This window comes from Vulpes vulpes, chromosome 14 (genome assembly GCF_048418805.1).
Source record: "Vulpes vulpes isolate BD-2025 chromosome 14, VulVul3, whole genome shotgun sequence".
NCBI lineage: Eukaryota > Metazoa > Chordata > Mammalia > Carnivora > Canidae > Vulpes > Vulpes vulpes.
Window position 1 is genome coordinate 104,490,628 of NC_132793.1, and position 12,241 is coordinate 104,502,868.

The 12,241-nt window shown below is 53.4% G+C and overlaps 1 protein-coding gene across 25 annotated transcripts in view; it reads right to left on the reverse strand.

Annotated features, from left to right (window-relative positions):
- IL16 (interleukin 16) overlaps nt 1-12,241 on the reverse strand; it is a 102,399-nt gene that overhangs the window by 1,967 nt on the left and 88,191 nt on the right. For 20 of the 25 annotated variants that reach the window (XM_072737466.1, XM_072737456.1, XM_072737455.1 and 17 more), the window contains 6 exons: nt 11,325-11,484; nt 8,330-9,422; nt 6,682-6,850; nt 4,396-4,497; nt 1,090-1,348; nt 726-848 (listed from right to left, as the gene is read on the reverse strand). In XM_072737466.1, coding sequence (XP_072593567.1) covers nt 726-848; nt 1,090-1,348; nt 4,396-4,497; nt 6,682-6,850; nt 8,330-9,422; nt 11,325-11,484 — 1,906 coding nt within the window. Of the gene's footprint in view, nt 1-725; nt 849-1,089; nt 1,349-4,395; nt 4,498-6,681; nt 6,851-8,329; nt 9,423-11,263; nt 11,485-11,652; nt 11,986-12,241 lie in introns of those variants that run through there. The other 5 variants (XR_011997122.1, XR_011997123.1, XM_072737469.1 and 2 more) reach the window with 4 other exon arrangements.

Below are 12,241 nucleotides of genomic sequence, written 5' to 3' on the forward strand. Positions count from 1 at the left end.
AAACCCAAGCGACCCCCACTTTAGGCCGGCTTGCACCTCGGCCCACGATGAACAAAATGTCAGAGTTTTGAATAAAGGGAGCTGACCGGTCCAGGATCAGGGGGAGGGGAGTGAGGCCGAGTGTGTACAAGTGGAAAGTCAGACTCCATCCTTATTTTAAACTTTGATATTTTGTTCCTTATGGATTTTTTCATTAATTTTAATTTTCAGAAATATCGCACTGAGGGCCACCTGGGTGGCTCAGGGGTTGAACATCTGCCTTTGGCTCAGGTCGCAATCCCGGGGTCCTGGGATCGAGTCCCAGATCGGGCTCCCACAGGGAGCCTGCTTCTCCCTCTGCCTGTGTCTCTGCTTCTTCTGTCTCATGAATCAGCAACTAAAATCTTTAAAAAATAATTAAGAAATTAAAAATAAAAATAACACACTGAAATAAGCTATCATGGGTGTGGGGCCCCTGCAGGGCTGTGCCCTGGGCTGTGCCTCTCGGATCTCTGCCTAGTCCCCCCTGGGCCTGCCAGGCTGAATCAAGCCCAGGGCTCTGTCATGAGGACCCAGAGAAATAGAAGGGGTAAGAGGCTGTCCTGAGCCGAGGAGAACCGGTAGAAAAAGCCGAATCCAGTCCCCAAGTGGCCCCCTGCCTGGCCAGCAGGCGCCTAGCAGCCTTGCAGGGGCCCGGCCCAACACTCGCAGCAGGAGAGAACGCAAGGAGCCGGACACACACCCACCTTTGAAAATCCTGTTAATGGTGAGAGGCTTGTCCCCGAGCAAGGAGCCCTTCCCACCTTCCAGGCTGAAGCCCAGGCCCGCAGAGGTCTTCTCCAGTGTCACCGTGTGTACCGTGGCCTCTGCTGCAGGGGAAGCACAGGGACAGGTGAGGGGTGCCCTCCGCGCTAGCCCACAGACGCCTGGGCATCGTGCCCGCTGGATCTGCAGCCCCGCCCGGGCCCACACACATGTGAGCACAGACACACACTCCCCCAGCAGTGTCCCGGGCCGGCCGCGCATCATGGAGCAGCCCCAGCAGTACTGGCCCCACGTGGCCAAGGGCAACGTGACCCACGGGGCTCCCACCGAGCTCGGGGCACTTACTGGGATCTACAGAAACATCGCTGGCCACCGAGGCTGAGGCCGTAGAGTCCGTGGAGGAGTTCAGGTCGGGCGCAGCCTCCAGAGCCGGCTTCCGCGTGACGATCACGGCTTGCCTGGGGTCCCGAGCTTGGCGGAGGATGGCCAGGGCATCGTTGTGTGTGGCCCCTTTGAGGGACTTGCCGTTGATGGACAGAACCTCATTGCCCTTCTGAATAGTCCCCTCCTGGGAGGCCAGCCCGTTGGGAAACACTCTATGAACCTGAACAAACCAAAGGAAGTCAAGAGCCAGGAATCACCCAGCATCAGGTCCAGGTTCTTGCTGGAGGAGGATCCAAACCAGTTAGTCAAACCTGAAGGATTCTTAGCGAGAAGAAAATACAAGTTATGTCTCAGATCAGGGCTGCTGGCACAGGGCCTCCCTCATCCACCACCCAGACCAGGGATCGCTAGCCTAATGGCCAGACTGGTCCTCAGAACCCTTCCTAACATGATGCCCTAGCCGATTGCCACAATCTTAGTTCACCACAATCTTAGTTCACAAACCCAGTTCAAATCTTTCCCCTTATCTGCTCTGCGGCAGCATTTCCCAGGGTGATTTTTCGGAAGCACTGATTCTGTGTCACATTAATAGGTGTATAAGAAAAGGTTTCTAAGGTCTAAGTAAGTTAAGAACGCTGGATGAAACAAAAGTTCTGAAAACATCTACAGCTTGTTTAGGAAGGTATTAGAGACTCTACGAAGCAAATTTGCATGATGCTTCTGTAAGAACAGGCCATAGGATCCCCAAAAGTGTTTCAGCCAAGAATCCTTTTTTCCAGGCAGAATTTTCAAGCCCCCATCTTCCACAGGATGCTTTTTTTTCTTTTTTTTTTTTTTTAGAAACGCTATCCTAGTAAGTCTGGGCATTTTAAAATTTCCCTAGAAATTCAGATAAAGTTAAAAGAGGCCACACCTTCTGGTCCTCTTTGCAAAATAGATGCTTTTTAAAAAAAGAAAACCTCATGTCTTTCCCTCTGCGTCTTTAATGAGGTAAATTCTAATGTGCATAATTAAGAGAATTGCATGAGAACATGCACAGGCTATTACTGAAATGTGCTACATCATCATGGAAACCAGGCTCTCTGTTTCTCTAAGTTGTTTTGATGTCCAAAAAAATTCTGTGATGTGGTCAGAGATGAGGATCCCCAGGCTCTGTACAAGACCCAAGTATGAAGCAGAAGCTCTGCTGGCCATCTCAGATCCCACCTCTATAGACAAAGCATAAATAGCACCAAGTACCCTGCCCCCCCTCACTGTAAGTCATGGGAAGATGGGTTTAGACAAACCAGTGAGGGCCCAGCGTGGGCCTCGGTCTTGGACAGTGCTCAACATTAGTTTTCTTTTAATGACTTGGGAGTGTTCACGTGCAGAAGGAGAAAGAGGAAGTTTGGTGCATATGCCTGGCTGATGTGCACTGCTTCCTCCTGGGGTTTGAGTGGCTGCAGTGTCTCAGGGTGGCTGTCAAATAGGGTGGAGAGAAGTCACCACTCAGGACAAACCCAAAGATCCCTCGTACTATTCTCACAGGCCAGCTCTCTTCAAACAGAAAGTCAATGATCAGGAGCCTCTTTATAATCATACCCTGCTGTGTGCTTAGTAATAGAAATAGATCCTGAGTGGTTTTGTGTATCTGTGTGTAGGGGAGGTTTTTTTTTCGTTTGTTTTTTGTTTTGTGTGTGTGTGTGTGTGTGTGGAGAGAGAGAGAGAGAGAGAGAGCCTGCTTGCAGAGAAGGAAGTCACTGCTCTGAATTGACCAATAGGAATGGGCCAAGTCACCTGCCTGGCGGTGTGGTGTATTTAATCCTGGCTGATGATGAACTGCAGGGTTTATTTTTAGCTGGGCAAGGGAATTCATGTGAGTCCACATAAAGAATGCACTGAGACAACACAGCCATTGATGAGGATGGTGCACCCAGCTTTGGAGAGACGGAGCGGCCATGTCTCAGCTCCATCCATGAGGATGGGACCACCAGAAAGCATCTGGGTCAGATAGACAGGGTGAGCAGACAGGTGGGCTGCTGCCACTGCAGATCAGACCGTGTGGGCCAAAAGAGGAAGAGGAGGAGGTGATGGGGAGCTGCTGCTTCCCCTCTCTGCCTCCAGGCTGCAGTTGATCCCCAAAGAACAGGGGCTGGACCACAAGATCTGAAGCCTCAGAGGGCAGTCTGTTCTGTGCTCTGTGAACTCACACAGGAACTGCTTCTTTCTGGCATGGCCCTAATATGTCCCAATCCGCTGTCTCAGCCTTCCAGTGTCCAAGCTGACATCTCCACTCTCCAAGTGGGCAAAACCAGGAAAGCAGTCTCCTTTATAGGATCCACCTTCCCCAGGCACCTTTCTGTTCAGGTGAGGCCCCTTTGCATCCAGCATGCTGTGCTATGCCATCACTGCCCAGTTTTCAACTCCAGCTGTCCAGCCTCGCCTCAAGGCACCTGTGGTCATAAACCATTCTTGTCTAAATGTTTAGTAGCTAACAGGTTACTGGTCTCTTTTGTCCAAAACAAGAGACATTAAATAGAGCTTGCTTCGAATTTTTGTTGACTTGAAATTCACATAACATATGATGAACCATTTTAAAGTGTACTACTCAGTGACATTTAAGGAGTTTGAGTTTTTTTTAAATGTCCCTTCAGGGGCAGCCCTGGTGGCCCAGTGGTTTAGCGCTGCCTTCAGCCCAGGGTGTGGTCCTGGAGACGGGGAATCGAGTCCCACGTCAGGCTCCCTGCATGAAGCATACTTCTCCCTCTCCCTGTGTCTCTGTCTCTCTCTCCTCTCCTCTCCTCTCCTCTCCTCTCCTCTCCTCTCCTCTCCTCTCCTCTCCTCCCCTCTTTCTTATGAATAAATAAATAAAATCTTTTTAAAAAATAAATAAATGTCCCTTCAGACAGAACCTGCAGCTGTATAGGCCTTAGAGCTTTAACCTCCAGAACTTCTGATCCAGTAGTCCTGGTGTGAGGCTGAGACATCTGTAATTTTCTTCCTTTTTTTTAAGATTCTACAAGTGATTCAGATTTCTTTCAGCATATTCCAGCTGTTTGGGGTCTACAGAGACCTTGTTTGTTAAATTAAGGATCACAAAGGGGGTAGAAAAGAGAGTTACATAGGTGATGTTACTATGCTTCTTATAAGGGATGGGTCCTGACAGCTCCCCTTTAAAATCCTGCCCAGTGGACTGGTGCCAGGCACTCCTCTGATCCCAACATGAGGCCCTTCCTGGCAGGGCCACTGTCTCTGGCTCTTGCACACCTGCAGGGCTGGTCCACTCACCGTGATCACCTTGTTTTCTAGATCGGCTCCTCCTGCCAGGCTGAACCCAAGGCCAGCCCCTTCCTCCTTGTGCAAGATGGTAACGTGGATGCTGTCCAATTGCTGTGGAAGGAAACACATATATTAAAAACATTCACTGCGCCAGCCAGAGCAATTTAAGAAGCACTGTAACATCAGGCTGATTTGATCTCAAACCTCAGCGTGGCCACATGCCAAGTTATATCACTTCCTCAAACCTGTCCCACCATCTGGACTGAGAGGACTATGCTTTCTGGCGTCATAGGAAGTTCAGAAGAGAAAAAGCACGTGTAAAGTAACAGGTGCAGTTCTTTTCCTTCTCCGGCCACCCCGCACACACCCACGCTTGTCATATGGGGCTGGGTGCCACTAAGTCAGCTGGAAACCCAGCATGTTAGGTAACACAGCCCTGCCGTTTCGGTGTGGGGCAAGGTCAGCCTGTGGGACTTCAGAGGTCAGCGCTGTCCTGCAGAAGTTGGTTGCTCCTTCTATCTTCCTACTCTTCCAATGGGGCACAGCTGCACATGAAAGAGCCCAGCCAACTCCTGGCTGCAGCACACACATGCACCCACGCACACATGCATGTACACAAAAGCATATGCACACAGTGCTTCTCACCTGGAAGTGAGCTCTCATGGAGCCGAAACAATCCCTCTGTGCTATCTGAAATCAGAGATGCTCTTTCTGATCTTGACCTGAGGTCTCAAGGTCAAATGCACATGAGGACCCAGGAAGATCACTTAAAGGAGCAAACTGAACAGACGTGAGACATTTAGGGTGATGGGAACTGCAGAGAACCAGGGAGCACGTCTCCTGTGCAAACGAACCTGCTGTTACCTAGTAAGGTAGACTCAGTGCTACTTGACTGTTCTCTTTCTTTCTTCCTTCCTTTCTTTCTTTCTTTCTTTTTTTTTTTTTTTTTTTTGGAAACATTTTATTTACATATTCATGAGAGACACACAGAGAGAAGCAGAGACACAGGCAGAGGGAGAAGCAGGCTCTATGCAGGGAGCCTGATGTGGAACTTGATCCTGGGACTCCAGGATCACACCCTGAGCCAAAGGCAGGTGCTCAACCACTGAGCCACCCAGGTGCCCCATCGACTGTTCTCTTTCAACAAAGAGAGAAGCCAGATGGCCAGGTATCAATTCAGGTTTTATAATCTTTAGAATACAGTAATTTCAACAACCACCATGCAGACCAAATAAAATACACCCTCAGATCCTTGTGGCTGACGGGCTACTAGTTTGTACCTCACTGCCAGGGAATACCCTCATGTTGAAGAATTCACTTGCTCTGGCACCAGCAGAGCACCTGTCATGCCGCTGACTCTGGGATCCTTTGTTTGCAGTCCCCAAGACCCAGAGGGATGAAGGGACCACTCCACCCACCTCTACCCCAGCATTGGCCCAAATCTCTCCACTTTGACCCAAGTACCAGGTTACCTGCCCTGTAAGAGGCCCTCATCCAGCAGAAAAACAAATCATCTCCCGGTGACACCCTAGACAAGTTAGTTCTTTGTGTTGGACACAATACCTTTGACCCTGTTATTCAGTGTGAAGGAAGCCCTGAGAGACAGGTCCTGGTGACGAGTGAATCACAGCTCAGGGCATTTTGTTTTACTCAGGCTAAGCCGCACTCTTACCCTTGGGAATTTTAGCTATGATCCCTCCTTAATGCTTTCACCCCAGTCTGGAAGATTCTGGTGCCTTTGCAGATCTGAGACAACCCAGGAGGGGCAAGGCCTCGAGTCAATGCTCATCTGAGCTGAACTGACTTCAGCTTTGCCTGGCCACTTCCTCTCCTCATATCTTGGGGTGTGCTCAGAAGCATATGGGAAGTAGGACTTTCACAATGACTTGAGTGAGATGGAGGGTGGTGGCTTGCAAGCCCTAGGATCAATCACTTCTCCCTGTGCAGGGGAAGTCTCTGGCGTGAGAACTTATAACCCAGGCTGCTTACAACAGCACGCTCCTGTGAAGCAAGCATCTCCCCGGACATGCATGCCAGGTTGGACAGGATTTGGAGAAAGAAAACCCTTGAGCCCCACCTTTCTCATGTACAAAATAGTTGAAAAGATGCAATAAGCCAACAATTAAAAGCACTATCTAAGCTACAAAGCTTCCTTTGAGTGGCGGGTCTTACTGTGGTCTGGTGAGGTAATGTCCACTTCCACGGGCAGGACCCTGGGGGCTGCTTCTGTGTCCCCTCCAGCCACAGCTCACAGTATAGCCTTGGTCACTGTAAGTGCTTACAAAGGAAGCCTACCTTTAACGTTGCTTCATCTAGAACCTTCACTTCCTCTATGAGCTTCTTCAATTCATCGGAGCTCAGCAGTTTGATGACTGATTGGCCAGACTGAGGGGAGCAGTGGTCCCAGCTATCAGCTTCCGTGGGTTCACCGAGCCCCTCTGTGTACTCTCTCAGCTCTGAGAGGCTGTCATAGAGAAACAGCACATGGTACGAATCAGAATATTAAGAGGAGCCCACAGCCATTGTGGGATCACTCTGTTCTGGGCATGGGGCTAGGCACCAGTGTGCATTCTGTAATTTGATGCAACAAATCTGAGTAGATGCCAGCATCCCTCCACTAGAGCCATGAGGACACTGGGGCCTCCAGAGGGTTAATGCCTTGTCTGTGGTCACGTGACCACAAAATGCCCAGATCTGGGATTCACAATCACAGATCATGGTGTGTCTGCCTCCAGGTCGGGGTCTCCCAATGTCAGCACCTCACGCCAGAGTACAGCAGACGCTCTGGACAAGTCTGCACCAACACTGCTGTCAGGTCACAGCCATGGCACCCTGCACACACTCACCCCTGTGCTCCTTCGCTGCCGTCAATACCTGCGTATCCCCCATTAGCACCTAATAACCACAAAGAGCGCCTGCGCAGCCCGCAACTGGCCTTCTTTTTTCTTTGGAACTTGTTTTGGTATTTGTAGCCAGTTTTTTTTTCCAGCTACACCTCCTATTTTGCAGGAAATTGTGGTTTCAGCAAGAAGAAATTTTTCCTCCCTCTGATTGGCAGATTTTTACTGCCAACAGGTAAAGAGGTCCCGTGGCAGTAAATTCTAACCGTGAGCCTTGCAGTTCCAACTGGAAAACAGCTTCTCAGCCAGGAAGAGCCAGCTCCCGGGAAACCTCATGTGCCTCTACCCCTGACCGGCTCCCAGTGGCTACCCAGGGGTCGGTCTGGCTCTTGAGCCCCTGCTCTAGCTGTGTGTCCCAGAGCCACTCGTGTTTCTTCCCTGTCTGCAGGGGCTGGAACATGAAACATCAGGGTCGATGGGTCTCAGCAGTGTAAGAATAAGAAACACAGCTGGTAAAGACAGAGTTGTTCTGATTCACGGCAGGACCTCACCCCACAGTGGGAGCCCCAGGGAACTGTGAGGAGCACCCCAGTTCTTTGGAGCAGGTTCTACCCACCTCCTAATCTCAATGGAAAGGCAAACTGAGGATGAGGAACCTGCTCGTGGTCAGGGAGTCAGCGCCAGAGCAGGAACCAGGCCCCTGATGTTCTAACGCCCCGTCCAGCGGCCTGAACCCACGTGCAGAGTTCTTGTGGATTCCTTCGGGAGTGGGGGCAGGGGAGAGTGGGGCATTATTCCTGGCTCCAGTCTGGTCTTCCTGAGCAGGAGCAGGACATGTCAGAGGTGCATGTGTTTCCAAATCTCCATGAGCAACTCGCCAAGGACCTTCCTGCCACCCTCCCAGACCAGGTGTTGTGAAACTCCTCCTTCATATGGAAGGTATAACACAGACACACACATGCACACACACCTGGGGAAGAATAAGCAGAGTGACTCCTTAGGGTTCCCCAGATGTTGTTTCAAGGCTATGCACAGCCATGAAAGAAAGACAGACAGGAGAGAGCAGGAAGACAGGAAGGTGAAGGATATTGGGGCACACTCACTTGAGTGAGAAGCCCGTGTCCAAGGCAGGAGTTTCTGCAGAGGTGTTCATGGCTGGGGTGTCACCGGCAGATGATGCAGGAGATCCCCCTTCTTTGGGGCTGCAGGGCGTCTGTCCCCAGGACATGGATGACGGGAGGCACAGCAAGGACTTCATGACAGCCGATGACACTTGGCTGCTGATGGAGTAGAGCTTACTGGCCTTCTCATCCAGCGGCTTCATCTCCCAGGACTGGGTGCGGGACAGGGGGAAGCTCCGCGCCCGTTGGCTCGGCATCTTGACAACAGGGCCCTGGGCTTCCTCTGTGTGCGTGGACAGCAGCCTTGAGAGAGGATCAGGGTCGGGGAGGAGGGTCTCCCGACTGGACTGCCGTCCTGGGAGAGGGGACCCCGACACTCCCAGCTCACTGGTCTTGGAGGAGGTGAGGGTGCCCCGCGGCAGTGGCTCTGGCTCTGGCTGCTGCTGCTCCACGGTGTGGGGGGGCCCTCGCCCCGAGAGGCCAGGAACCTGTCCTCCGTCTTGCTCCCCTGGAGATTGTGCTGCCTCCCCCATGGAAGCCTGGAGACTCAGTCTCTGGGCTCCCCTGTTGGGCAGCTGTGCAGAGCCAAAGGTTTCAAAGGAGCTGATTCTCTGTTTGATGGAGGACGAGAAGGCTCGAGTGGGGGCCCCTGGGCGCTCCCTGGAAGCCGGTGCGGGCTTGGAGGACGAGGCGGTGTCAGGCAGCCGCCTGGGCTCCGCAGCACGCGTCCTCAAACTTTTCAAGCTCTGGCGAAACCAGGCTGGCTTGGGGGCCACGGGAGGACCCTTCTTCACGCTGCTGCTGTCCGCTGACTTGTAAGCTTTGGAAGCACCGCTGGTGGCATCCAGCTTCGGCGGCGTCCCATCCGGGTGGCCCCGCGGCCCGTCTTCTCCACCCAGGCCGACGCTGGGCGGCAGCGGCACGTGGCTATGGTTCTCACTCATGATGGGGCTAAACAGGTTTTTGATGCAGTCGGAAATTCTAACCCAGGGGTCTTCGGCTGTGATGTCAAGGCTATAGTCCATCCGAGCCTGCCTCTTAAGGAGCGGGTGTTTGACTGGGGACGTTTGAGTCCCTGGGCAACAGAGACAAGGTCAAAGCTGAGCATTACACCTACATCCCCATTTCAAAGCTAAAGAGCAAGAAGCGTTCTGGGGGAGGAGACCAGTGCAGGTGCTGGGCGCTGGTTGGGTGAGCAACTAGCCCCCTTCCCTGGTGCCATTCCCTGCCTGCAATGCCCGCAAGCAGCACGCCAGAACCAGAGTTCACTTTGCAGCATTTTAGAGCTGGAAGGGTTTGCAGAGAATGTCCAGGCCAATATCTGGCATTTTACAACTGAGAAATCCAACATTCAGACAGGTAAGGGACTACCTGTTGGCCCAGACAGGGCACAGCCCACCATCTCCTGATTCTCACTGTCCTTTCCCTGCACTAAGCAGCCTGCCCGTGAGTCATCGCAAATTTAAAAGCCAAAGCAATTTTCTTACCTTTTAAAACTTTTAGGGCAAAGGTCACAGATTGGTGGCCATATTTGCCGTGGCCCACCCATCTCATTAAAAAGCAACTTCAAAGTGCTTGCCTTCAGATGGGGTGCACCCCAGCTCACCTCGGTCCTTAACCCCCTCCCTCGCTGGTTTGCATCTCTCATATTTGTGCATCCCCACTGGGAAAGTGAGGAGACTTTCTTATCCAGGGACAGAGGGAGGCCGGCCCTCACACAGCAAAGACACCAAGTGGACATGTGACCCTCCCGTGGCCTCTAGGTCTGATCTTTCCCTGGTGAAGAGTTTGCTGCTCTGGGTTTGTGCTCGGGGTGGGCGCTTGATACCCAGCAGCAGCCCAGCATGAGAAGGACTGACCCCTGCTGGCCCCTGTCTCAGTGCCAGGCCTCAAGAGAAGCAAACCGTGAGAGTGTTAAGCCTCAAAGGTATGAGAGATGCTCCGCACAATCTGGAAGATCTGCATGGCTCTCTGCTAGGGGGGCCCAGGCCTCTCAGCCCAGCTCTGCATTTATCCATCGCTCTATTGCAAGGGGCTGTCATAAAGCACGGCCGTGAGGTTCTGCTGGCAAGCCCTTTGCACGCAGGGGTGAGGCGCTGTTGCAAGCAGAGCACCAAGGTATTCTCTGGGGTGTTCCTCAACTGGGGTGACTAAGGGAAGGGAGTGTGGAGACAGGGAACCTGCATCAGTGGGACACCTGCTCTGGGTGAGACAGGCCAGACGTTTCCAACCATAATAACGTCTCCCAACCCTCCAGGGGCCACTCATGTGCTATTCATGTAGCGTTTCTCAAACAGGCATATATGGTTTGTAGCCTACAGGTTAGTTCTTCTGCAATACCCGGAGCTCCTTGATGGCCTGGACTGGTTGTCTCCTGTCTGTCCCTCCCTTTCTCCAGCAACTGGCACAGAGCCTGGGGAAGCAGCATTCAGTACATGCTGGGGTGCCATGTGATTTGCCACACCGTGCTGATGAGCGATAGAGGCTCAGAAAAGCAAAGAAGCCTTCCCAGAGGAGAGAGCTGGGTGTCCCATGCCGGTCTTCCTGACCCCAAATCCTATGCCTTTTCTAGCAGGCCAGGACACACTCATGTCTCAGCGATTGTAGGGTGCCATGTGAGCACACCCCCCTCACGGACGCAGCACCTACCAGGGAATGTAAAGCCGCATGCCCAGCCTGAGACATGCTGGACACCATGTGCTAGAGTGCTGGCCACCCCTCACCCTGTCCTCCTCCTGCTGACTGTCCCCACCGAGCACCTCCACAGCACCACCAGTCCGATCGGGGGTCCCCAGCCTGGCAGCACCCCCTGTGCTGCTGCCTGGGCACCTCAGGGCTCTTGTCTGCTCACCCACCCGAGTCCAGCTGCCCCGTTGGGCACAAGCGTCCATCCTCAGAGCAAACCCACATCCTTACCTCGTTCCTGGACCTTCACCGGGAAGGTCCTTCCTTCGGGAAGCCTGAACTGAAAGCCTACCTGGGCTGCCTCGTCTCCGTCCGGGCTCGGGCTCCGAGGAGGGCGCTGTGTGCGGGTCCACCGTGGGCCCTGAGCAGCAGGCGAGGGCGCGGGGGGCTCTCCCCGCCGTGTCTTCCTGCGGCAGCGGCAGCGGTGGCGGTGGCAGCCGTTCTCTGGCTTCCTGTGGTGTAAACAGGAAGCGAGACCATGTGAAAACGGTGGCCTGCCCCCGTGAGGGGCTCAGGCACACCGGGGCTGGCACCGGAGAGCTCCCGCTGAGCTGCTCTCATGCCGGGCCCCCCAGCAGCCCTGCCAAGGGGCCCCTTCGTCCCCAGCGTTGCCCGCTCACCCAGCACCCAGGGCGCCACTCTGCATCCAGAGAGCCCGCATCCAGAATGCACCTCCTCCTTGCCGAGCGTCAAGTCCCTAGGCCCTTTGTGACAGGGACAAGAAGCTCGGGGCGTGAAAGACGCTGGCCCCGCTCCGTGTACCGCTGCATCGGGGGGGAAGCAGGGCCTCGGGATGGGAAGGAACAGCAGCTGCCTAATCTCCACTAACTTCAGGTTAGGACACTCAGAGCAAAATGTGGGTTGGCCGCTTTCTGCCCTGTCATCCATCAGGGATGTTTCGTAAGCATGCTCTGAGGATGACAGGCCCTGGGGTGCCCGTACTGTGGCTTCCCTCTGCTGCACCTGCCGTAGTGTGGTCAGTCCCTTGCAGATGTGTTCTCCCCACTGAACCCGGATGCGGTCTCAGGCCCCTTCCTGACCCAGCCTTGGACAAGCTGACCAGGACCCCAGCACCCACCCACTGCTTACCTGGGGCTTGCATTCCTGCAGCACAAATGTGATGCTGCCGGTGCCCAGAGAAAGCCAAGGGGCAAGCAAGGCTTCCTAGAGAAATTCTTTTTGTCTGGCTCTTGAACAAAGAGTAAGAAC